The sequence below is a fragment of the Microchirus variegatus genome (assembly GCF_963457635.1).
Source record: "Microchirus variegatus genome assembly, chromosome: 9".
In the NCBI taxonomy this organism is placed as follows: domain Eukaryota; kingdom Metazoa; phylum Chordata; class Actinopteri; order Pleuronectiformes; family Soleidae; genus Microchirus; species Microchirus variegatus.
The window spans coordinates 23,436,838-23,462,385 of record NC_139810.1 but is presented as its reverse complement, the minus strand read 5'-3'; the positions used below and the strand labels follow the sequence as shown (position 1 = coordinate 23,462,385).

Genomic DNA, 25,548 nt, shown 5'->3' with positions numbered 1-25,548 from the left:
CCTCAGTCTAAGTACAGGAGATAAAACACGCGATGCTGACTTCCACCCTCCCTGGGACGTCACAAGACGCTAAATTAATGGAATTGTTGTCTCGCGTAGCTCCGCTTTGTCCATAAAACAAGCGAGAGTGCTGGCGAGGGCAACGGCATCCGAAAACCGGAAGTCCGCAAAAAGTTCTATTCTTGCCCTCACAGTGCAGCACAGAGTTCTACACAAACTTCCAGCCTCAGAGGATTTATCTGTCCAGTGGATACATGTTATATATATGACGGCACTGTGCCTGCTAGAGCCTGCAAATGATCACTTTTCCAAATGCTAACTGCTGTTAGCTCACAGTGGTCTCTGTGTCTCTGATGTAATTTCCTCTCCCTTAAGTTTCATTTTACTTTAAAGAGATACTACTCAACTGCTGTGGTGCTTCATCCCTGTGGTATTTTGACCAAAGCATGTCACAGACATGTTCATTAGACACCAGGGAACTAGTTTAACTTATAGAAAAAGGGTATAATATGGTACCTTTAAAGATAACAACAACATATGCCTGTGTTTACTGCAGCACAAAGTTTACCTGGTGCCTAAAGACCAGTTTACCATGGAGTACATTGAGCCCAACGTCTACTGCATCAACACTCATGGACAGTTCTCACCTGACAGGTAAAGTAACACAGGTTCAAAACATGCATGATATGCTGCTGCGTCACTGCACTGTCTTAAGCATCCCCCCCACCCACCCTGGTCTCCACCACAGTTCCTCCTGCTCCCCCTCACGCTTCCGCACCCCGTCAGACTCCCTGGTCCTGAAGGACGGACAGAGCTCCTCCACACAGGAGCCCATCCTGGCTTCCCCGGCAGCAGCTCCTCCTCTGCCCTCCTCCTACCAGAAAGATGAGTCGGTCTGGAGCGGCGGAAACCGACCTCCTTTTGGAGCGGACAGCGGCGACCACATCCGTCTGGACTCAGTGCAGGTACGAATGAGAGGATGAAGAGAGAGTTTCTTCAGTGCGGATCTTGCTTTATACCAGGACTTGAGAACCACGGTTGTATGTCGAATTACATCATCATCTGACAAGCATTTTCTGCATTGTCATATTTCGATTTTTTACACCACAAAATTGGAAATAGATATGATTCAATTACTCTTTCTACACAATATTTATTCTCTATTGCAGTACCTGATCAGTGTGTGCCTGTTTTTTAACTGATATATGTGTTTTTTTTCTTATTCCACGTCCAAAATCTGCACTGCAGAGTTTGAAGCCTGTCCGGCGAAACTGTTTGACAGATAATATCTGTCAAACAGTTTCTGTTAATCACATATTATGTGATTAACAGACACATGAACCCAGAATCCTTGTCTCTTCACCCAGAATGCAGCAGTGTTCTCAACTCGTGTCCATTCTCTGGGACGTTACGTCTTCGTCCTCCACTACCATCAGCCTCTCCACCCGTCCTATCCTGTGCAGGTCTACATTAACGGAGGGCGAATATGGCAAGGTAAATGATGACATGATGACATTCCCCCGGGAATCCACAAGTAGAATTCAGTAGGTTCTGAATTACTTATTAGATAATAAGCAAAGCAGAGATACAAGCCAAATGTTAAGATATGTCTAAGAGCAGACTTTGAAGCAGCAACAGTTTAGGCAGAGATTTAACGTTTGTCTGTGCGTTTTAGGCCATGCCAACGCCTCCTTCTGTCCCCACGCTTATGGCTGTCGTAACGTCCTGATCTCTGAGAATCAGATCATTCTGGATGTGACGGACCACGAGGTCTTCATCACAGTGCAAATACCTTCAGGCAAAACTCTGTGGCTGGTAAGTCTGACTGACAACTTCCTCAGTTTGGAAGTTCCGAAGTTCACATGGAAGTTCCGCCCTGGAGCGTTAAATTATTTTCTCTGTAAAAAATAAACCAAATGTTCAAACACAGAACTACCATTAAAAACAGTTATAAGACGTAATAAGAATGTTAATGCAGAACCTTGTGCTGTTTCTCTCCAGGATTATGTTCTGGTCGTGCCTCAGTCGAGCTACAGCTCCAGCTACCTGAACGAGGAGCCTCTGGACAAATCCTACGATTTCATCAGCAACTGTGGCCAAAACAGTTTCTCCATCAAGTCAGTGTCTTTGCAGGAGAAGTTAGGAAAGAGCCTGTTACGCACAAATGAGCCATTTTATAATGCAGCTGCCTCTTCTTCTCTCCCGCTTTCGCTGCAGCCCCGCCACCGCCTCGAAGTTCTGCCTCAGCTCTGCGGTGTCTCTGTCGGCCTTCTTCAACAACGGGGCGATGCCGTGCGCTTGTCACGAGGTCGGAGCGGAGAGCGACACCTGTGAGGCGTTCGGCGGCCAGTGCCACTGCAGACCCAATGTGATCGGCAGAGACTGCTCCATGTGTGCCACGGGCTACTGGGGTTTCCCCAACTGCAGACGTGAGTTTCTGATAATAGAACACTAGTCTAATATCTATATTTGAACATCATCGGTGACATTGTGTTGCCTGGCTATATACCGGCACCGAACACAGGAAGTGATTTATTTATGGCCGGCCCCCTGCCTTGCTTGCTGTATACACACACAAATATATATAAACCCTCAGTTGGGTCTGGTACTGGTGATGTTACATCTTTTTTTAAACAGAGGCCAAACAATAACATTACTCTTAAGTGTATTTTGTTCCAAACTTTCTTTCTTCATCCTTTTTGTTTCTGAAGTACACGACCGTTCAAAAGTTTGGGGTCACTTAGAAATGTCCTTATTTTTTGAAGGATAAGCACTTTTTTTTCCCCAATGAATATAACATTAAATGAATCAGAAATACACTCTATACATTGCTAATGTGGTAAACGACTATTCTAGCTGCAAATGTTTGGTTTTTAATGGAATATGTACATAGGTGTTTAGAGGCCCATTTCCACTAACCATCTCTCCAGTGTTCTAATGGTACATTGTGTTTGCTAATCACGTTAGAAGGCTATTGGATGATTAGAAAACCCTTGAAAACTGGTGCAATGATGTTAGCACAGCTGAAAACAGTTTTGCTGGTTCTTTGACGAAAGGGCAAAATTATCCTTTTTAATAAAAATCATTATTTCTATTCTTGTCGATGTCTTGACTATATTTTCTATTAATTTTGCAACTCCTTTGATTCATAAATGTGAGTTTTCCAAAAAAGTTGTATAGGTGACCCCAAACTTTTAAAACGCAGTGTATACAAGAAATAGACAGAGGGCTTTTATTTTGATGGAGTCATCTCTTCTTGTCTTTCCTGCAGCCTGCAGCTGTGGTACGAGGTTATGTGAACCTGTGACCGGTGATTGCATCTGCCCTCCGCGCACCGTGCGCCCCGAGTGCACTCAGTGTGAGCCCCAGACATTTGGCTGCCACCCGCTGGTGGGTTGCGAGATCTGCAACTGCTCTCGTCCCGGCATCGTCTCCACCGACTCCAGCTGTGACACCCTCGACGGACAGTGCAGGTAGGGATGTGATCACACTTTTCCAGGCTCAGTTATCAGATCGAGCTGTTTCAGAAACAATGAGAACAATACATTTTAACTTCTCCTTTTCCTCTCAGTGTTAGAGGTTTGTTTTTTTTTTTCATCCAGGAGCCATTAACCATCCTCTGCTTCCCACAATGCCACCGCTGTGTGATTTAACAAGCTTAGCTCTCAAATGTCAGGCCTGTGTTTGGAAATGCCTAAACAGGCCGTTAATTCTCGCCCGCTTTGTCTCCTGACGTGGTCTTGGCTTCAGTTCTGAGACGGAGGGTTGATTGCCCCTGTGTTTGGCCAGCTGTACTTGCCAACTCTTGTCTGAGTTTTGTGAAAGCGCCAAATTTTTAAACACGCTCTTTCCGTCAGCGTTGGGTTTTTTTTTTCCCCTGACGACTGACAACAACCCGGCAGCTGTCTGTCCTCGTCCTCATCTGTCTGCCTCCCTTAATCCTCTTTGAGATTTTTTTTTCATATCATGATAAGTTTGAGTTTTGTCTTCTGGAGCTAATCACACACCCACAATGCTTTTATTCTCTGGAGGCAGCGATTGTGGTGCAGCTTACATTCATCAAACATGTCATAAATTCATAGTATTTCTCATGGTTCTTAGGATGGATTATTGTTCTTGTCTTCTTACACCCAGTTGGAAAAAAAAATTCACTCAGTCTTTTTTTCCCAATGATCAAAATGGAAAACCTTACATCTGATGCGTGGATAAACGGACTGACCTGTAATACTCAAAGAGAGGAATGTGTCAGCTTTGTCTTGACAAGACAAAGATGTAAAGCTGAAAGTATTTCACTGCCTAAAGGCTTTTCATTATTCAAGATTCCAGCACCTGGCATTAACACACACACACACACACACGCACACACACACACACACACACACACACACACACACACACACACACACACACACACACACACATGCACTCCACATCTTTCTTAGACATTGCATTGACTTCCATTCATTTGGAACCAAAGCATTATCCCTAACTTTGACCAAAACCAGTTAATACCTAACCCTAAACTAAACACAATTAAAATGTTAACCCTAAACTTAGCTCCACAGAAATTGATTCCTGCCTCATTAGCACCAGGTTTGGTTTCCAAACAGACACACACAATATGTGTTTATGTACAAATAAAATCTTTTAAATGTTTTAAAATGTAACGCTAAACCTTTTTTAACAGATGCAAGAACAACATTGTGGGCCGCCAGTGTGACCGCTGCGCCCCTGGTTTCTACGGTTACCCGAACTGCAGACTGTGCGACTGCAACGAGGCCGGAACGGAGGAGGAAGTGTGCGACTCCTTCACAGGACAGTGTCTCTGCAAGGTGAGACAACACACACACACACAAAGACATGTCCCTCTGAACTCACAGCGTGTCCTCACCTGCTGCGCGTCCTTCTCCCCGTCCAGGAAAACGTCCAGGGTCCTCGCTGCGATCAGTGCAGAATCGGTACGTTCCACTTGGACCCGACTAATCCGAAAGGCTGCACCAGCTGCTTCTGCTTCGGCGCCATCGATCGCTGTCGCAGCTCTGACAAAAGACGCACTGAGGTACTTCATGAAGTGACATGAACGGGTGTTGATGTCGTTTGTACATTGTAGAGTTGAAAAAAAAAACAAAAAAACGTTTTTATCAGAGACTTGGTGCCACTGAGGTTCTTGAAGCCAAAACATTTCTGTAACCCGAGCTACAGCTCCCTTTTATTTGAACTCATCAATCATTGTTGACATGTTTCATCCATAAACTGTCATAAAATGTCAGCTTCCCAGAGCCTGAGGTGATGCCTTCAAACAAATCAGTGTTGAAACAACATCGTTCAGCTTTAATACTCACTCTCTTAATCATTCACTGCTGATATGTTTCTGTGTTTCTGTTTTATTCAATCTCTTATAATCAGCTGAATTGAATGACTTTGGACTCATACATACATTGACTCTCCTCCCCCGTAGATCATGGACATGGAGGGCTGGGTGCTGATCGGCGCTGACAGACAGGAAGTGCCAGTGGCGGTGTATCCTGGTCAGGACCTCGTAGAAGCCGACCTCAGCGACGTACCTGACGTCTACCAGGATCTTCACTGGTATGCACCGAAGACTTACCTGGGAGACAAGGTAAGACGACAAAATCTAACACTTTTGCACACTTGGTACAGACACTCTTAGGAATTAAAGTGCTAAGTAGAACCATATAAGGTTCTTCGGCTTGTCCTCATAGGAGAACCCTTTTTGGTTCCAGGTAGAACTTTTTTATAAGGTTCCACCTGGAACCCTTAGTGTTACCCTTTTAACCCCCTTTATTCAGGAAAGGGGCTTTAAAGGGTTCTCTGGATCAAAATGGTTCTTACTGGAACCATTAGTGTTACCAAGAACCCTTGAAAAACAAATGGTTCCAGGTAGAACCTCAGCCCTTGTAGAAGAACACTTTTTGGAACCCTTATTTCTGAGAGTGTACAGTAGGTTTTGGTTTTAAGATCATCACACGTGACAGTATTTGTGTGATTTTGGAAAAAACTGAACATTTGGTTGTACTGCTTACTATCTTTTAAAAATGAACAAACCTTTAAATGTCGAGTGTGTAAGAATAACTGACATAAAACTCACTACCTTACACCCTCGTTTTATACTTGCAAATATATTTATGGGCATTCCAGTCCATTCATTTTCCGTCATGAAGTCTAAATGTTACTTTCCTTTAATCTTTGACTCTTTGTCAGAGACGATGATCGATCGCCTCTTGCCGCTTTTGAAAACATTGCCTCTGATTACAGTGCTGCAATTAAAAATCCTGATCTATTTATATCAACAAGTCAGACATGACCAGGCTCATGGGAGTGTTTTGTTGTGCGTCTTCATTTTCATCAAATACACTTAAATCATTCTTATGTGTCCGAAGATCTTTTACAAACACAATGAATTAGAGGGGTTTTTTTTGGGGGGGAGATAGTATTCAGCATCTTTGTAAAAGCATTGATTTTTAAATCAAGTCATTGTGTTGAGATAATTCAGATCATCTCCTTTAGTCCATACAACTGTGTTTAATATTCTGGCCCATGATCAGTAACAACATTTACTTACTGTGTTCATTTTTAAATAGAATTTACAAGAAAGACAGGAAACGGGATGAGAGCGTAATGGAGGAGTGGCGTGCTTTAAATGTTTTAAACCGCAGCATAGATCTGCTGCCCAACGTGCTGCGTTCTAAACTAACTAAACTATCACGTGTAGGTGAATTCTCCTGAAACTTAAACAATAAAAAATACAAACGTGCACACACACACACACACACACACACACACACAAATGTAGCCCTCATCGCTGATCTAGAGGCTCAGACAGGGTGTTTGATTACAGATTACGGAGATTACAGGAGTATTTCTTCTGAGTATGTGAGTCGACAACCTGCATCAGTCTGGAGACGCTTTGATTTAAAGCCCAGACTGAGTCCTGTTATGCTCCATAAACCAACTTCAAATGTCAGCGTTGCCAAAACCTGCATGACCACCGCAGCGGCGCAGACATTTTATCTTTCGTTGGGTAAATCGCAGACCTTGGATCTTGTTTCTGTTTGACTGTACGGTCTGAATATGAGCCATTGTTGTCTGGATTAAATGCAACAGCGTGACATTAGAGCCGTGTGTGTCTCTGCCTGCTCTTTCTTTGTTGTTGTTGTTGTTTGTTTGTTTCATATGAATATTAAATAAAAAAAACTGACAACTTTTTATCCAGGTCTCATCATATGGAGGTTACCTGAGGTATCGTCTTCACACTCAAACCATGAGAGGTGATGTGTTGTCTCTGCCTGCAGAAGCCTCCAGGCCTGACATCATTCTCAAGGTGCGAAACACACACAAACACACACAAACTTGTTTTTTTATGTCTAAGTGAGGACACATCATTGACATAATGCATTACTCAGCCGCTTACCACAACTTTAGCTGCCTTAACCCTTACCCCTATCCTAACTTAAACCCTATTCTAAATTGACAGTTAAGCCCAATTTATACTTCTGCGTAAAGTGCTCTGCGTAGGTTACGCAGAGACTCTGCGTCGACGCAGAACCTGTCGAAGAGCCTCTACGTCGTCTCCGACTGCACAAAATATTTTTTAAGTGTCCGTCACTCCGTCAAGGGACAACGGAGACAGCAAGAGCTGCGATTGGTCCTCAGGACAGGCCGAGCGAAGCTTCTCTGTGCCGGCTCACAGTGAGCACCGAGCGTCTACAGACGCGGAGCTGATCCCCGCCGATAACGCCGCTGCCAAACTATAAATACGTCATATCTTAAAACACACGGCACATGTTAAGACTCTAAATGGGCAATTTCTCACCTCAAATTATCTTAAAACTGCGTTCCGTCACACAGAAAAGTGAGAAACGGCCACTGTTTCAACAACAACAGTCTTTCTCTCTCTTTCTTTCTCGGACGCCATTGCTCACTGTAGCCTGAAGCAGAACAAACTTGCGCAGCGACCCCTACTGATCAGGCGGGAAATTGCAGCGCGTATCCGTCACCACGACGCAGAAGTATAAAGGCTCGAGGCGTCTCCGTGGTGACGCAGACGGATAACTCATTACGCAGTCAGAGAAGTATAATGTAGCCTTTAGGGTCAGTTAGTTCAAACCTTCTGCCTCTTTGGGACCAGGTTTTTTAGTATCCATGAGGACTACCGGTCCTAACAAGATCAGTGTTTATGTCCTAAAGAGAAGTGAAGACACACTTCTACACAATCGCCGTCTCTCTGCCAGTCACAGTACACAAACGCATGTACAGACATATACAGTGTGAAAGCATGAACAGATAAATAGATGCTTTGTCTCTCTCTCTGCTGCTCACGTGATTTTTTTTTTTTGAATTTTCCTGCAGGGAAACCAAATGACCCTGGTGTTCATGGAGAGAGAGTACTCCTCACCTGAAGAGCCTCACCTGGGAATTGTTCACATGGTTGAGGTAAAAAAAAATGAAGATAAATAAATAAATAAATCATCTTGACATGTTGTAGACGTGTTGCTGTAGCTTCACACGCTAAAGAGATTTATGTGTGAAGCTAGCTTTGTTAGCGCAAGTCAAGCAGGCTGCTATCGACATGACATGTTTGTTGTTATCATTTTTTTTTTGGTGTAGATGACTGCAGGGAACTCTTATGTTTTCCGTGACATATGAATTTAAAAGCTATTAGTTTAGTTTAGTTGACAGGGACCATGTACAGAACCGGGTCTATACCAGAGCTAGCTAAATAGCTAATTTGCATCTGTGGTCCCCTGTGGCAGATTTTTATGTTTTTTCACATAAGGTTGTATACTTTTGCATTAAACCTCATGTTTTCACCACCATCTTCAGTTGCTAATGTCTAATATTACACACATATACATATGTTTTAATGGCTGTACATTAAGCCCAAAATTAATGTTCTGTGTATGCAGTTTTTAATTTGTTTTAGTGTGCACCTTGTATTTATTTCTTTATTTTTTACTTTCAAGCATCATGCACATTTTCCAAAATACTTAGATGAATCAAAACTTATATATGTGTATATAACATTGGTAATACTTTAGATTAGGGAACACATATTCACCATTAACTAAGTGCTTACTAACATGCATATAAGTAGCATACTAGCCCTTTTTTGGTAAATATTAAGCATAGATTAACACCTTATGTAGGAAAAATCTTAATTCATGTTGTTATAGAGGTAGAATATGGTTATGTAGAATAAAGTGTTAATACGTGCTTAATGATTACTAATAAAGGGCTAGCATGCTACTTATTAGCAAGCACCTAGTTAATGGTGAATATGTGTTCCCTAATCTAAAGTGTTACCATAACATTATATATAATAATGTATATTTATAAATTTATGTACGGAAATAACATGGAAAAACCTTGCAATTAAAAAGTATGTGAAAATATAAATGTAAAGAACAATAAATACTGTAAATAGCTGAAAAAAAACATTTATAAACTGAGTAAAAAGATATGCATTACACTGCAAATCATCCTCTTCATTTTCCAACTTGCAGAATGATAACTTCACAGAGGTTAAAGTGAGTTGGGGCCCCTTTAGGGAGGTTTCCTACTGCGATGTCATTGCAAATTGCCACTGCACATTTCAGTAAAAACAGCCCTCGGGCTCCGAGTGTCGGGGGCCCCTATCAGCTCGGGGCCCCAAGCAGTTGCCTGCCTTGCCTGTTCACAAGCTGCGCTTCTGTCCATTTCCTCATAACTGATAACTGAGTATTTGCTGATCTGATCATATTAATTATGTCTCTTCTCTCAGGGAAGCTTCCGTCACGCTCAGACCGGTAACTCCGTGTCCCGAGAGGAGCTGATGATGGTGCTGGTCAGCCTGGAGTCCCTGCAGGTCCGAGCCATCCACTCACAGTCGGCTCACTCCGTGTCGCTCCGCGGTGCCGTGCTAGAGGGCGCCGAGAGCCTGCCTGCCGGTCGCCATGCCAACAATGTGGAGATCTGCATGTGTCCTGCCAACTATCTGGGAGACTCATGTCAGGTGAGCACACAGAATGATTGTGAAAAACTATGCCTTCAAGTTTTTGTGATCATTTATTATGACACTCCTTTATGAATTGTGTTCTTTTTACTGTGTTCTGATTTTTAATTGATAAAATTACCATATTCATTACCTGATTTTTCTCTCTCTCTCTCTTCTCCTTGTAGAAATGTGCTCCTGGTTACTACAGAGACACCATCGGTCTGTTTCTGGGGAAGTGTGTTCCCTGCAACTGTAACGGACACTCTGACCAGTGTCTGGACGGCTCTGGAGTCTGCGTGGTGAGCATCTTCGTCAAGAAACTTCGTCCTTCGGTCAATAGAATATGTTTCTACGGATAAGTCACTGTCTTGTGTTTTTCTGTCTGTCTGTCCGTCAGAGCTGTCAGCATAACACAGCAGGTGACCACTGTGAGAACTGTCTGGGCGGTTTCCTTGGCAATAACAGTGTTGACGGACAGGCGGTGTCCTGCTCCAGCTGTCCGTGCCCGATGAGGGTTCCGTCCAACAAGTGAGTACATTTTTCATTCATGTTATCATTCTGGCTCCAATTTATTGGTACCATTATCATGTAATTAATTGTGTCTTTTTGCCTTTGTGTGTCTGTAGTTTTGCAGAAGGTTGTTTGCAGAAAAGTGATAGGATGCAGTGTCTGTGCATGCCAGGTTATGCTGGACCACACTGTGAAAGGTAAACAACCTTGTGTGTGTACTTTTATAAACAACACCTTTTCTTATTATGACAACTAACTACAGAGATAAACACCGTCACGTCCTTGATTGACAACAGTTAAAACCCCATTTACTGCTGCTGCATGTCCTCAACCGTCTGCCTCTTACACAGGTGCGCCCCTGGTTTCTACGGCAACCCCATGGTGCTCGGCAGCCGGTGCCAGCCGTGCCACTGCCACGACAACACGGACCCCAACATGCTTTTCACCGACTGTCACCCGCTGACCGGAGAGTGTCTGAGCTGCATGCACAACACAGCCGGACCTCACTGTGAGATCTGTGCTCCTGGTTACTACGGCGACGCCGTCACTGCCAAAAACTGTACAAGTGAGTTCAGGTTTTCATTAGAAACACAACATAGTTGGATCCAATGAGTTATGGTGTAATTAATCATCAATTTAAAGGCCAGTGATTCACTCACTGCATGTATATGTGTATGTTTTTTTTTTTTTTTTTTATCTATTACAAGACCACTATTTTACCTGGTGCTTTGAATCTTGTTGTACTGTATGTCGGTATTATGTTCAGTAATTACGGATCAGTACAAAACAAAAGGAAGTTGTTTGATTTATTGCATTTGTTTCATTCATTTACACACAGTCTGATGATTAAAAAACCGTGCACATTTTGTTTTTGTTACCCAGAATGCAACTGTTCTCCATGTGGCACTGACACATGTGACCCTCAGACTGGACAGTGTAGCTGTAAACCAGGAGTCACTGGACTGCACTGTGACCGCTGTGAGGTGAGAGAGTTTTTATTTTAATAAAGCATTTTTACATTTAATGAAGAAAAAATAATATATTTTGAAATGTGATTGTAACTTTTCAGCGTTTCTCTGTCTGCTGAGTCTGACCTCTGAACCTTTCCCCTCAGGACGGCTCGTTTGGCTTTGACTCCTGCTCTGGATGTCATCACTGTGGCTGTGAAGCCTCGGCAGCACTGGTGCAGCCGTGTGACCCTCAGAGTGGTCAGTGCTCCTGTCAGCCCGGAGTCAACGGACCGAAATGTAAACAATGTGCACCTGGATTCTGGGACTATGGACCCAAGGGATGCAAGAGTGAGTTCATTTGTAGCACTGATTTGTTGTAAGTTTGTGCCTTATGCTCCGCCTTGTGCTCCAGTGACGTTTTTCATGTGACTGTTCCACATTTTCAAAATGTGACAACTCAAAATTATTAAAACTAAAGTTCCCAGCTGTCAACTTGTTCCACTTGCACATTTAAACCACTTTATTATTTTAATTTATTTTTTCAGAATGTGATTGTAGAGGAGGTCGCTGTGACCCGCGGACAGGCGAGTGCCGTTGTCCGGACGGCATGGCCGGAAAACAGTGTGACACCTGCACACAGAAATATAGTGTCGCTACAGAGGATCACCATAGCATGCACTGTGAACGTGAGTAAAACGTTTCACTCAACAACAACAACAACAACAACGACAACACACAACTTTGTTTTTTAATCGCTACAAAGTCATTGAATTACTTCATTTTATGTTTCTTCTTGCAGCGTGCGACAGCTGTGTCATCGTGCTGCTGGAGGACCTGGAAAAGATGAACAGCAACTTCAGTTCTGTGGCCGCTCAGCTGAGCAGCCTCAACGCCAGTGCCATGGCCTGGGCTCAGCTGGACGCTCTCAACAAGTCTGTGGAGGACACTGCTGTGAGTTTTTACACACACACACACACACACAGCTGCTTAGGTAGTGCATCCGCAGTGACATAATCAGGTGTTAATTAGGTAATAAACTAAATTTTCCTCTGATTTCTAGCGCGCTGTCGAGAACTACAACAGCACCCTGGATGAGAGCAGGAGTCGGGCGGACACGCTGGACGCTGAGATCGAGACTATCAATGATGACATTGATGTGCTGCAAGAAAAGGTGCAGTCACTGCACACACTGTCACCTAAATGACTCTTTTATTGTGTAAATGTGGATGTCTTTCTTTTCATCTTTTTGTATCCTAATTGCCTACAGTTGTTTTTTTTGTTTTTGTTTTTGACCTCGTTCTGTTCTGCTGGTTTCAGGCAGCAGCGATGGCCGACAGGGCTGAAGGCCTGAAGAACACCACCACCAACACGCAGCAGAGGGCCGAGGATCTCATGCAGTTCGTCACAAACCTGACGATGGATATCAACGGTAGCTAAATATAAACATGTTTTATGGTTCTAACAATGCAAACATTGTCAAAAACAAATCATTTAACCAACATTACATTTAAAAAAAAACATTGCTATGAGGTAGGAACATAATCACATTACTAAACTACAACACATTTTTCTTGTTAATATGCCTTTTGGATATACTGTATATACATATATGACTGTGCATTAGAGTGCGACTCATCCGAAACCAGACTGAGCCAGAATGGATATTGACTAAACATTTATTTATGGTGATGGGAAAGGAGAAAAAGACGGGGAGGGGAGTGTCTGTGTTTATCAGTGCTTTGTCAGCACTCGATGTGTGTGCGTGCTTTATTGGTGTCTCTCTCTCTCTCTTTCTCTTTCTCTGTGTATGTGTGTGTGTTTGTGTGTGCGCGCTGCCCGGCAGTCATTGAGGAGTCAATGCGTCACAATTGCAAAGGACAAAAGTTATCTTTAAGCAACAACCGGCCCTATGAACACACGCACAGTTACACACCTTACGAGTTATCAGCGCCACTTACGAGTATAATAACATTTCAGACTCCCCTTGATGACCTTTTACGTAATCCAGCTTTCCTCGTTTATTTGGAGTTGTTGTGGAGGAAAAGGATGGCAAGTATCCACTGTGGCGGTTCTTCTATGGCCTGTGCGTTGTGTTCACTGTCCTGTCGTTAATTTGAAAACCCCCATTATAAACATATTAGAAACATTGGGTCAACTTATGACTTATTATCACATATTTTAGTTTTACATATTTATTAAATATTGATGCCATATTTTCACTAATGCTATAATGAAGTTAATTGAGTTCACCCTATTGTACTCTGTTTCAGTAAAAGAACTCTATTACGATGTTAATTGATTTGAGTCTGGATATTCCTGGAATTTGTGTGGTTAGAAAAATAATAAAACTGTGCTTACAATAAGTCTAAATCTAATGTATTAGGGGGAAAATGTAAGAACACTTCTTTTTCTGTACTGTCTTATCCCACACAAACTAAACTACTCACCAGTTTATTAACTAAGTGCGGTGCTTTCACCTTTGAGCAGATATCCTGCTGATGGCGAACAGATCATCACTGAACAACACGGAGGGGGTGCAGGACTTTGGCGAGAGGGAGAGGATGATGGCGGAGGTGCAGGACATGCTGAGGGAGATGAGCAACAGGCGCCTGGTGGGACAGAAGAAACTGGCGGACAAAGAGAAGACTGAGGCAGAGAAATGTAAGTTTACAATCAGATATGACCTCCTCCAGACATGGCCTGAATTCCGTATTAAAATGAACTCAACCGATACAAACTAAACAATTCAAAAACAATAATTAACCTCCAGAGAAGCTGTAGGTGTGACCACATCCTTCATCTCTGCATCCTCTTCTTCTGTTAGTGTTGGAGCGCATAAACAAGCAGTTGGCCGGTCGTCAGGGAGAGAATAACGAGATGGCCAAAGCCATCAAAGACCGTCTGAGCCGATTCCACTCGGAAATTATGGACCTGAGAGACGCCTTGAACGAAGCAGTGAACAACACGGCCAGAGCAGCGGAAATCAACAATGTCAATGAGAAAACACTGGAAGACAACAGGGTGAGCCAGAGATCGTCACGAACGGTCAAGAGAGTCAACGACAGAGAACAAGAAGTCAACCTGATGATTTTGTTTCCCATTTAGAGGAGGATAGCTGACCTGCTGTCTGAGCAGAAGGAGGTGCACGACCAGCTAAACATGGCCGAGGACGATGTAGCCCAGGTCAACGATCTGCTGTCCATGCTGCACGATTCTAAAGAGGTTAGGACAATTTGAAACAGAGATTTGGAAGTTAGAAATGTGTGTTACATGTCCTTCCTTCTCACATTTGGAACATTTGATTCTTCAGGAGTACGAGCGTCTTTCAGCTCAGCTGGACGGTGCCAGGACACCGCTGGCAAAGAAGGTGCAGGAATTCGCTTGGACCGAATCCAAGATCCCGCTCGTGGAGCAGGCCGAGAGACACGCGGAGCTGCTGAACGCTTTAGCCATGAACTTAACCAGGTGAGAGATAAGTTAGCTCAGTTAGTTCCGTTTCTTAAGCTGAGACAAAAGTGCTGCGGTGATGTAAATCATCACATGTGGGCACGGGAGCGGACAAATTCAGCTTTCCTTTCTTTGTCAACAGTTTGGTGGCGGAAACTAAGAAAGAGGGAATTGTGGATGTGACGCAAGCCTATAACAAGATTATCAACAGTATCAAGGAGGCAGAGGAAGCTGCCAAGATGGCTGAAAAGGCTGCTAACGCCACTATGGAGGTACAGAACAACTACGCACGTCAATAATTTCACCTGTTTGAGCACAACGTAAACATTTGGTTTCAGTTTGTTTGTCGCTGATGATGTGGGTTTATTTGTTCAGAATATAAAGGACCTGGACCTCAGTCAAATCGCTGATTCTCTGAGGAACCACAGCGTGGATCTGAAGGATGAAGTGGAGGAGCTCAATGAGGAGCTTAACAACGGTAACAGTGCTTTATCATGTTATGTCATTATCTTTCTGATGTCAAAGGGAAAGCATCGCTTTGATGTACAGTTTGGTTTGTTTTAGTGGTTAGTGGTGTTTAATGTGTTTTGTTTTTTTCTGCTGCACAGAGCTGAAGCCTCAGCTGGAAGAGGCTGAGAAACGTCTGGATGAGGCCAAGACCAAACAAGTTCTGGTGATGAAAGACCTGGAGACAATTCAGGACTCCCTCAGCTTGACCACAAGTATGAACATTTAGCTCTCTCACATGCACACAGACGCATACATACCGGTTTGCAGAGCTATTCTACTTAGGACACTGTATTGTCTATTTATTTGGACAGCCTCAACAAAGCATTATCCCTGACCTTAGCCATAACAATTCAAATCTTAGCCCTAAATGTATCCACAAATAACACACTTACACACACAGACCTGACACAACACTGATTGGTAGCTGTTTTAAATAAGTTACATTTTCACTAGATTAGTCCAGACTGGATTTTTCCTCTTCACATTTTCATCTTGCTCTCTCTGCAATGAACAGACGTGAGTCAGGAGATCACCGAAGCGAAGCAGGCGGCTGAGCTGGCGAACACCACGGCCACGCAAGTCAACGATGCCCTGCGGCCCATCAAAGAGCAGCTGGACCAATGGAAGAAGAACTACGGAGACGTTAATGCCACCAACGACGACATCAACAAGGCCCTGATGGAGGCCAACAAGACTGGTAGGAGCTTTGAAGACGTGTGTGAATGTATTAATCAAGAAGAATCTCCAATGTATTTATACATTCACACTTATAAAGATACATTACTGGTTTTAGAAATCTACTGAGTATTTGAATCCTACTCCTTTTCCCTTAACATTTCCCCTTATCAGAGTTCATATGCTTCCAGTATGTGTGTGTGTGTGTGTTTCTAGTATCTCTAATAAAATAAATATCAGAATCATCATCAGAGAATCATCAGCATGTCACTTATTTAACTCCTTCTCTGTTTAGTGCAAGAGCTCGGTACCACTATTCCTTCTCTCCTAACCAAGTTGGACAGACTTCAGAATCACTCCATCCAGATGCCCAACATCTCGGAGAACATCAACCGAATCCGACAGCTCATACAGCAGGCGCGCAACGCTGCTAGCAAGGTACACATTAAAAAAAAATAGTCCCTAAAAGGAGGACAGAAAAATATTGAATATTGAATTACAGTAGCTGATTATGGGTTTTTGTTGCCCTTCCTCACCCTCTTACTCCAATCCAGGTGAGCGTGCCGGTGAAGTTTAACGGAGGAGCCGGTGTCCAGGTCCGTACTCCACCTAACCTGGCCGACCTGGCTGCATACACCTCTCTGAAGCTGTACATCACTCTGCCCGAGGCAGCAAGGTCGAGGCGACAGGGCGATGGCGCGGGACAGTTTGTCTTCTACTTGGGCAACAAGGATGTAAGCATTTCCAAACATCTCTGTATCACTGTGACCATGATGTGTACGTTCATTGGCTCCATCTATTAAAGAGTTCTGTGGTTTTTATAATTTCATCATTATCTCTCTGGTTATTTGTAGTCCAGCAAGGAGTTCCTGGGCATGGCTTTAGAGGGGAAGCGGCTGCGTTGGTACTTTAACGTCGGAGGGGAAACCGCTGAGGTGCAGATGCCCGAAGACGTCAAAACTGACGGAAACTTCAACAGCGTTGTGTTGGAGAGGTAAGACACGTGCATCAGTCTTGTCAAACCCTTGTGTTCATGTATATTTTACCTGATTTCTTTAAGCATATCTACTTCTCTGTGTTTCTGAATGCAGGATCCTCCAATATGGTCAAATGTCCATGTCCTCAGAAGCCAGTGCGGGAGACCAGACAGTCACTAAAACCCATGTGGAGGCTGGAGGAGATCAGGGGCTGCTCAACCTTTTGACCGACGACACTGTCTTCTATGTGGGAGGTTACCCAAGAACGTTCAAAGTAAGCAGACAGAAGATCGTGTGCTCCTGTCACAGTTAATGATTGGACTTAGATACACCCATCGGTTATGAGAGGAATCCTTGATTAATTTGGACCATTGCATTGCTGACATGGCAATATAGTTGGTAGGGTCTTCACTACCGGTCAAAGGTTTGGGGTCACCTATACAATTTATTGGTGTTTCCCATTAAAAGTCACACTTTCATTCATCAAAAGAGTTGCAAAATGAATAAAAGATATAGTCAAGACATTGACAAGATTAGAAATAATTATTTTTATTCAAAATAATAATTTTGCCCTTTCGTCAAAGAACCAGCAAAACTGTTTTCAGCTGTGCTAACATCATTGCACAAGGGTTTTCAAGGGTTTTATAATCATCCAATAGCCTTCTAACGCCATTAGCAAACACAATGTACCATTAGAACACTGGAGAGATGGTTCCTGTTTGCAGCTAGAATAGTTGCTTTCCACATGAACAATGTATAGAGTGTATTTCTGATTCATTTAATGTTATATTCATTGAAAAAAAAGTGCTTTAACTTCAAAATTAAGGACGTTTCTAAGTGAGCCAAAGCTTTTGACCGGTAGTGTACAACCACAAAACTCTAAACTATAGATATGGAGTATATGATTAGGAGTGAAACAGTACAAAATGCACCCCCCCCATATGCAATGGTATATTTCACTCAGATAACTCAAATATTTCAGACTGTTGTAGATTAAAAACATGCGAGTGTCTATATAGAGTATCTATCAGTCAACTTTTTATATTTATTTTATTTTTTTCAGCCCCCTCCCACGCTCAAACTGCCTAATTTTAAGGGCTGCATTGAGTTAGACACTCTGAACGAGGAAGTGCTCAGTCTGTACAACTTTGAAAACATCTTCAGTCTCAACACAACAGAGGAGAAACCCTGCGGCAGGTCAGTGCACAACCTTGTGACTTCATGTAATGTACTTCTAATCGTCTTTGTGTGTTTTGTGAATTCACATTCCCTTAATCTTCTTAAATCTTCTAAATATTTGCCATTTGTTTGTCACTCATGATAAACCCCATGAAGGCCTAAGCCAGTGCTGACTCAGGCCTGGGTGAACGACGCGGCGTACTTCGATGGTACCGGCTACGCTCAGATCACCTTCGCCGATGAGTCGGCTCGCATGCAGCGCTTTGAACAGGAAGTCAAACTGCTCTCACAGAAGGGAGTACTGCTCCTGCTGCAAAACGGGGTAAATACATTCATTCATTCCTTCATTCATTCATTCTGGTACCTAAACAAAAACTAAACAAGACATTTATTTTTTTTTAATGTTTTTATATATTAATCCTTTTTTATTGTTTTGTATCACTGTCCATTTAATTATTCCCAATGCTTGTCCTTGACACTAAATCAAATATCACATAACTGTTCTATATCTTTACTGACCGAAGTGCTTTCTAATCATTGTGTCCATGTCTCTGTTCTCCATCAGAACCAGTTCCTGTGTATGGCCGTGCTTCATGGCAAATTGAAGGTTTTCTACGATTTTACCGGCGATTTGGTGGAACTTGAGCCGAAAGAGCCTGAATCAGATTTCCTCATGGTCAGCGACGCCGACCCCAAAACTGTAAGTCTGTCTTTCCGTTTCATGTGTGTGAATTTAAAACAGCTTTGATGAATAATTCCTTATTTAGGTCTCCTTTTATACTTTTTTTTTTTAGTTGCTAATTTTATTCACAATCTGTTTTGAGTAATTAAACCTTTATCTCATGTGTTCAAGCATTATCTCTAAATATCCTACCGAATGGCTTGATTAAAACCTATTTTTATTACCATAGCACACTGCTCATACTGAAAGTTTTCTGTTTTGTTTTTTTTAATTGTTTGTTCTGACGTTTCCAATTGTGCAGCTGGAGATTATCATCCTGCGTGCCAGTCCAAACCGCATTGTCGTGAGGAACACCCGCGTCAGCCTTTACACGCACCAGTTCACAGAGAGCATCCCTCCATTCAGCAGCCCCTATTACCTGGGAGGAGTGCCACAAGACAAGATGCCAGAGAAGTAAGTGGCACACACATCATTCCCTCATCATCATCCTCCTTCTCCTTCAAAATCACAATCCCCATACTTTTTGAAAAATACAGCCAAAGTGTGTTGTGTTCTTCTGTTTCCCCCCACACAAATATATCTTGTTCAAGAGCTCTTCGATAAGTTCTTTCAGTCCACCTTTCTCTCTTTTTCCAGGTTGAAGTCTTGGTTTCCTAATCAGGGTTCTCTGAAGGGCTGTTTCAGGAACGTGAAAGCACTGAACTTTAATGTGGACCTGAAGAGGACAAAAAGCTCTGGAGTTAGTTTTGGATGTGACAGTGACCTTCTGGTGAGAAAACCTGGCCCATTATTCAGCGTGTATAGAAAGGAGTTAATGCAGAAATGCTTGTAACTGTACCCTTAGTACTCATGAGGCAGGTGCACCCATGGTAAATTGCCGTGAGAATAATACACAACTCCTTATATGGACATCCTGGGGGAGTGTGTTTATCGGTCTCATATTCGCATTCGAAATGTGTTGTTTTTTTGTCGTCATATGTGTTGTTTAGTCAAAGTTATGAATCATTTGACATTTCACATTTCTAGTAGTGATATAAAAATTAAGATATATATATACAGACATATATACATATATATATATGTGTATATATATATATGTGTATATATATAAAATAGCAATAATTGTGCAGAATAAATCAAATGTATTTTCTTTTTGTTCATAAAAACGAGCCAAGTGAACTTTCAACTGTGACGTATTCCAAATTTCACAAATTCAATCCGATTTTAAACATTTTTAGTACTTTTTGCTCAGGTGTGTTTACGTATTTACATATACACATTCATCAGATTGCCTAGATTGGGCTGAAAAAAGGATATAAGACATCCTATATTGCACATTATTATACCCTCTGTAAAGATAGTAATGGAAAAAGCAGCTGAAATGCTGTGTTCAGGGTTCAAATCTTTTTTGTCCTGACCCGTTGTCCTCATGTTGCTGCAGGTGGCTCGCGAGGCTCATTTCTCCGGTCAGAGCTACCTGGATTTGGCGTTGACCAATGTTCCCAGCCTCAGGGACAACTTCTACGCCAGCTTCAGCTTCAGAACTGACAAGAAGGAAGGACTCATGTTCTACCACCAGGACAAGGTTAGACGAGATTCACCACTTTGTGATGCTCCCTTGAAATCGCGTATGGTGTTCTTTGGACTTTCAAGATCTTTCCACCCGTTAACCCGTGGCTGTGTTGAATGAATGTCCACAGGAAGGAGTGTGTCAAGTGTTTTTGCGCGACGGCCACGTGGTCGTGAGGGCAGGCAACGGCGAGATTGCGACGCAGAAGACGTACAATGACGACAACAGCCACTACGTCTCATTCTACAACAACATTAACGGGTAGGATGATAAATCACCTTTTGTCCCTGATAATTAACGAAAAATGTTCAAACTGTGTCTTAACTGTTGCTCCTTTCCAGCATCCGTCTGTACGTGGATGACATGCTGGAGAAAGCCAAAGCAACTATCCGCTCAGACAAAAGGGGACGTGCAGCGCTCGTCACAGGAAGCAGCACCTTCCTCGGAGGAACGCCTGACCAAACACTCACCAACCTCACTGGATGCATCAGCAATGTTTTCATCAAGAGGTGAGAGAGAGGCCAAATATGAAAATAATACAAATATGAAGCCATCTAAACAAGGAAAATCATCTTAAAATGTGGTTTGATTCCCAAAAAGAAGGTTTTTTTTCCATTGCATGGATGATAAATTATCAGAAAGAAGTTAAAAGTCAATGAGATTAAAGTTCATTGGTCAACACTTTTGTCTAAATTTAGTCTTTAACAGGTTGTATTGTCCCAGGTATTCTTCATTACCACAGTCCATGGTTTCTGAAGGTTCTGAATTCGTTAAATCTGGATATATTCTCACTCGCTGATGAGTTTTAGTTTTTGAGCTCAGCTTTAAACTATGTCAATCCTTATCTTCTTCAGGGAAACGAGTCCTCAGATGGTTTTGAATCTGCTGAAAGTTAAGGAAAATGTCAACGTGCCCCTGAGTTGTCCCGCTGCCTCAAAACCTCAGCAGATTGTAGCTGCGCAGCCCAAACACAACAAACCTAAGGTAAAAAATAAAATGAAAAACAAGGTGCGAAGACATAAAAAAAACTGGTATTACCTTTTACCTGTACACTAACTGTACATACCCTGTGTTTAATTACAGGGTAAGAACAAGAAGCCATCAGGGTCTCGCAGTCGTAACACCAGGGAGTCATGTCCGGGCGAGCCGTCGGACCGAGAGATCGGAGCGACGCACTTCAGCGGCTCTACTCACAGCTTCCTGAGATATGACTCACTGCCCAGCCTGCTCAGCTCCATGTGAGTGTCAGTCTAACGTCCATCTCTGGTTGTTACAGATTATTGTTCTGGAACTAATCACCCTCTCTCTCTCTCTCTCTCTTTCTTTCTCTGTAGGCCTCACATCTCTATGTCAGTGAGGATCAACTCCTCTGATGGTTTGGTGCTGTATGCAGCCGGCAGGCAGCGAACCGGTGCGGTCATGTCGCTCAGTGTCTCAGGCGGACACCTGCTGCTCCTGTTGGACGGAGGGAAGAGAAAGGTCAGCCTGCGCAGCCGCAAGAAGTACAACGACGATCAGTGGCACACGGTGAGTTGGAAGGCCACGTGGTTTAAGTCAGGGATCGGCAAGTAAATGTGGGCCAGGGCCAAAACATCGTATCTTCATCGAAGTGCCTCGAGTCAGAAAGAACAACCCACGTTTGCTGCCTGAAGCTAACAATAATGTGGACGTTGTCTTTAATCAGCAGACACAAAGACAAATGTGTGTGAAATACTTACTCGTTGATATATATTTATTGTTCATCATTTCAATTTTAAGAATTACTGCTTAAGTAGTTATTTTATGGACGTCCTCGAAATAAAAGTGCTAAGTAGAACCATATAAGGTTCTTTGGCTTGTCCTCATAGGAGAACCCTTTTTGGCTCCAGGTGGAACCCTTTAGATGGGTTCCACCAAGAACCCTTTTAAAACCCTTTATTCAGGAAAGGGGTTTTAAAGGGTTCTTTGGATCAAAATGGTTCTTACTGGAACCATTAGTGTTACCAAGAACCCTTGAAAAACCCTTTCTTCGGGAAAGGGTTTTTGCGTAGGCCTTTGCATAATCAAAGCTATTTATAATAGCAAGGATGGAAATATCAAACAATTTATTATAGCTCATTCTTTAGTAAGAGTGATCATCACTAGCAGTGAAGAGCTTGTCCTCCTCACTTATTAAAGGAAGATACTTTGAGCTCAAAAGACAGAAAGATGTTTCACTAACTCATACAGAAGCTGGGTTATTACATATTGATAAGCAAATTAATGGAAAAGTAGCCCACACAAAACTGGTCTGAAACCTGGATCCAGACTCCTGTGTCTCTGCTTCCCCTGACCTTCTAACCTTCTGCGATGCTCTCGCTTCATGTCGCTGCAGGTGTTTATAAAGCGCGAGGGAGAGAAGATCAGTCTGATCGTGGACGGCATCGGCGCCCAGTCGAAAAGAATTCCCGGAGGAGATAGGAGTCACCTCACAGAACCGCTGTACATTGGAGGAGTCCCACCAACGTTGAAGGTTAGACTTTCAGACTGCATCACAAACTGCAAGAGTACTTAAACAAAATGTTTTGGTCTTGTTCCTATGGAGTATTCTGTATTATAAAATATAGTATATTCATCCAATAACCCTATAGATTAGATTAGATTTTGGACGACATACTATAGTATGACGTTTTTGTTAAATTTTGGACCAAATATTTTATTTTTTTTAAGTTGTCAAATTTTGGACAACATACTATAGTATGACGTTTAAAAGGCACTCTGTGGTTGTAAACTTTAGGCTCCAGGCTCCAGTGGTTTCATCGGTTGTGTCAAGGACCTGAAGCTGAACGAGGCCCCTGCAGGAAGCCCCTCCCACAGTCAGGGAACAGTTCCCTGCTTCCAAAACCCTCTTCAGCCTGGAGTGTACTTCTCTGGACAGGGAGGACACATTGCAATCGGTAGTTATTGTTGTTACGCGTGAACTCGTTTGCTGTGTTGTTGGATTGTGACTGACGATCATCTCTGTTTTTTACCTGCAGATGAGTCCTTGGTGCTGGGTCGGGATCTTGAGATTAAATTAGAGGTTCGACCGCTCTCGGACTCTGGGTTGCTGTTGCATGCTGGGACGTCACCTGAGCAACATCTTAGTTTGTTCCTCAAACAGGGAGAGGTGAGAATACACGAGTGAGAGCTTGCAAAAGCAATCAATCAGTGAGTCTAGATTTTCTCTGTTGACGCTAACAAGACCTAAAACGCTGTGTATTTAGGTGATCGTCTCAGTAAACAGTGGTAAAGGTGAATTCTCTGTCTCCTTCACACCCGACGAGCCTCTATGTAATGGACGCTGGCACACAATCACAGGTGACCTGTCCTCTGAACATGTGACTGGCACTACTCTGGCCTGTTGTTGTAACACTTTTGTAACACTGTCTGTCTGTGTGTGTGTGTGTGCATCTCCACAGTGGTGAAGAAGAACAACGTCCTGCAGCTCCATGTCGACGCAGCCAGTGAGCACAGCGTCGGCCCCAAGCAGAGCCGCTCTGCAGGGGTCAAGGAGACAGTTTACCTCGGAGGGAAACCTGGTGAGTACACACAGACACGCCCCGCTGTATTTTCCACCATCACAAATCCATGTGTGTGTTTTTTGCTCCTCCTGTGGAATTACTTCTTTGATTCAACTGACAAAATGTAGTGATATTTTTGATTAACTGCCCATTTTATATGAAGGTTAATTTTGGGACAAATTACATAGCACAGTACAGAAATACAGGTGTTGCCCTATTGTTTTTCCTTTTAACATAATAGGAACACTGAACATTGTCTGCACACCGAGAAATAAGACGATACAATAGATTATCATGTGAACACAGTCCGGTGGTAAGTAAAGGATTAAGTACACTCTGCTAAAGAAAAGGAACAAATAAATAAAATAGCACTCACACACAAAATAAATTAATTAATTAATTCAGTAAAATAAATAAATAAATACAAACCTAATCCAATGAGACAGATAAATTAGTGGAGAAATAAAATTAAAAAAACATAAATGAATAAATCAAAACCAAAATGCTTTTACTGTGAAGGCGAAAAAAGTGAAAGGTTTGGTCTGTATTTGCAGCCGTGCTCCACAAATCCTGTGCATCGTCATCATATCAGACACACTACCTTTTAGCTGACTCCTCACGTCCAACTCGGGGGCCATATGCTGCTCATGTGTGCCTTACACCCTCCATTACATACCCTTGTTTTACTCTAATAAAGGCGCTCCTTAGTTAGCTCGAGCTGCTGGGAGGCATCCCGGTCGCTCTCAATCCCCTCCTCCCTTCTATCTGTAACATGTTGCTCCTCCTTCTGTCCACCAGATGGTATCACAGTTCCCGATCTACCTATCGGCCTGTCACCTTTCCAGGGCTGCATCCGCCTCGCGACGGTCAACCACAGACCCACCATGTTGTCAAAACCGCTCGCTGTGCACGGGTCTGTAGGCACGCAGGGCTGTCCACACATATAATCCAAACACACATTCCCTCCTCCCGACTACAAATTACTGGTGGTGGGTGTCATGTTACTGTAGCTAATTTAAAATATATATTAATATTTATTGTATATTTTGAGAAAAAATATATATTTTATAATTTGCCGTCGCTATAGAACTTGGTTTGTTGTTTTTGTGCTACAGGGTGCTACGACAGTGACAACTGCACATAGAGATGCACTGACACGAGACTTCAAATACCGAATCGTATCAATCTTGAATCAAGTCTGAAATGTGTAGTATATTGTAAATAAAGACCATACAGCGTGAAATGTCTTGCTTTTTTAAAAAAACAAATAACTTGGATTTGGTCTCACAGCTCCAAAAGAACATTGAATCTATTGAAGTACAGGATGTGTACATAGCCATGTATTGTGCATCTCTAGCAGAGAATGTTAATACCTACTGAGTCAGTACACTGTGAACACTTAGGTTTGAGAAATGTCCTCGAAGGACGGAACTTATTTAGTCTGAGACACAAAGACGGACACATTAAACATTTTTGAAGTGGTATTTTAAAGTGGTTAACGACATACCCATTATTACATGATGTGCCTGTCAA

The 25,548-nt window shown here is 42.7% G+C and overlaps 1 protein-coding gene across 1 annotated transcript in view; it reads left to right on the top strand.

Moving 5' to 3' along the window:
* Positions 1-24,976, top strand: part of lama5 (laminin, alpha 5) — a gene marked incomplete at its 5' end in the record, with an annotated part of 90,805 nt that extends 65,829 nt beyond the window's left edge. The window contains 52 exons of the mRNA XM_083895505.1: positions 557-654; positions 749-965; positions 1,368-1,494; positions 1,676-1,815; positions 2,002-2,117; positions 2,218-2,429; positions 3,272-3,473; positions 4,688-4,832; positions 4,919-5,059; positions 5,459-5,620; positions 7,235-7,342; positions 8,371-8,454; positions 9,782-10,012; positions 10,180-10,293; positions 10,392-10,522; positions 10,621-10,701; positions 10,855-11,069; positions 11,387-11,487; positions 11,619-11,802; positions 12,000-12,140; positions 12,254-12,405; positions 12,515-12,625; positions 12,772-12,883; positions 13,942-14,115; positions 14,279-14,475; positions 14,560-14,676; positions 14,765-14,919; positions 15,044-15,173; positions 15,277-15,379; positions 15,510-15,623; positions 15,926-16,108; positions 16,382-16,524; positions 16,641-16,820; positions 16,941-17,080; positions 17,178-17,337; positions 18,127-18,260; positions 18,399-18,564; positions 18,808-18,942; positions 19,226-19,377; positions 19,561-19,693; positions 20,366-20,509; positions 20,625-20,755; positions 20,836-21,003; positions 21,349-21,478; positions 21,578-21,732; positions 21,829-22,021; positions 22,848-22,985; positions 23,250-23,409; positions 23,491-23,621; positions 23,719-23,812; positions 23,914-24,033; positions 24,814-24,976. Of these exons, the coding sequence (XP_083751631.1) occupies positions 557-654; positions 749-965; positions 1,368-1,494; positions 1,676-1,815; positions 2,002-2,117; positions 2,218-2,429; positions 3,272-3,473; positions 4,688-4,832; positions 4,919-5,059; positions 5,459-5,620; positions 7,235-7,342; positions 8,371-8,454; positions 9,782-10,012; positions 10,180-10,293; positions 10,392-10,522; positions 10,621-10,701; positions 10,855-11,069; positions 11,387-11,487; positions 11,619-11,802; positions 12,000-12,140; positions 12,254-12,405; positions 12,515-12,625; positions 12,772-12,883; positions 13,942-14,115; positions 14,279-14,475; positions 14,560-14,676; positions 14,765-14,919; positions 15,044-15,173; positions 15,277-15,379; positions 15,510-15,623; positions 15,926-16,108; positions 16,382-16,524; positions 16,641-16,820; positions 16,941-17,080; positions 17,178-17,337; positions 18,127-18,260; positions 18,399-18,564; positions 18,808-18,942; positions 19,226-19,377; positions 19,561-19,693; positions 20,366-20,509; positions 20,625-20,755; positions 20,836-21,003; positions 21,349-21,478; positions 21,578-21,732; positions 21,829-22,021; positions 22,848-22,985; positions 23,250-23,409; positions 23,491-23,621; positions 23,719-23,812; positions 23,914-24,033; positions 24,814-24,962 (7,554 nt within the window). The 3' untranslated portion in view covers positions 24,963-24,976. The remainder of the gene's footprint in view (positions 1-556; positions 655-748; positions 966-1,367; positions 1,495-1,675; positions 1,816-2,001; positions 2,118-2,217; positions 2,430-3,271; positions 3,474-4,687; positions 4,833-4,918; positions 5,060-5,458; positions 5,621-7,234; positions 7,343-8,370; positions 8,455-9,781; positions 10,013-10,179; positions 10,294-10,391; positions 10,523-10,620; positions 10,702-10,854; positions 11,070-11,386; positions 11,488-11,618; positions 11,803-11,999; positions 12,141-12,253; positions 12,406-12,514; positions 12,626-12,771; positions 12,884-13,941; positions 14,116-14,278; positions 14,476-14,559; positions 14,677-14,764; positions 14,920-15,043; positions 15,174-15,276; positions 15,380-15,509; positions 15,624-15,925; positions 16,109-16,381; positions 16,525-16,640; positions 16,821-16,940; positions 17,081-17,177; positions 17,338-18,126; positions 18,261-18,398; positions 18,565-18,807; positions 18,943-19,225; positions 19,378-19,560; positions 19,694-20,365; positions 20,510-20,624; positions 20,756-20,835; positions 21,004-21,348; positions 21,479-21,577; positions 21,733-21,828; positions 22,022-22,847; positions 22,986-23,249; positions 23,410-23,490; positions 23,622-23,718; positions 23,813-23,913; positions 24,034-24,813) is intronic.
* Positions 24,977-25,548: the final 572 nt, after the last annotated feature.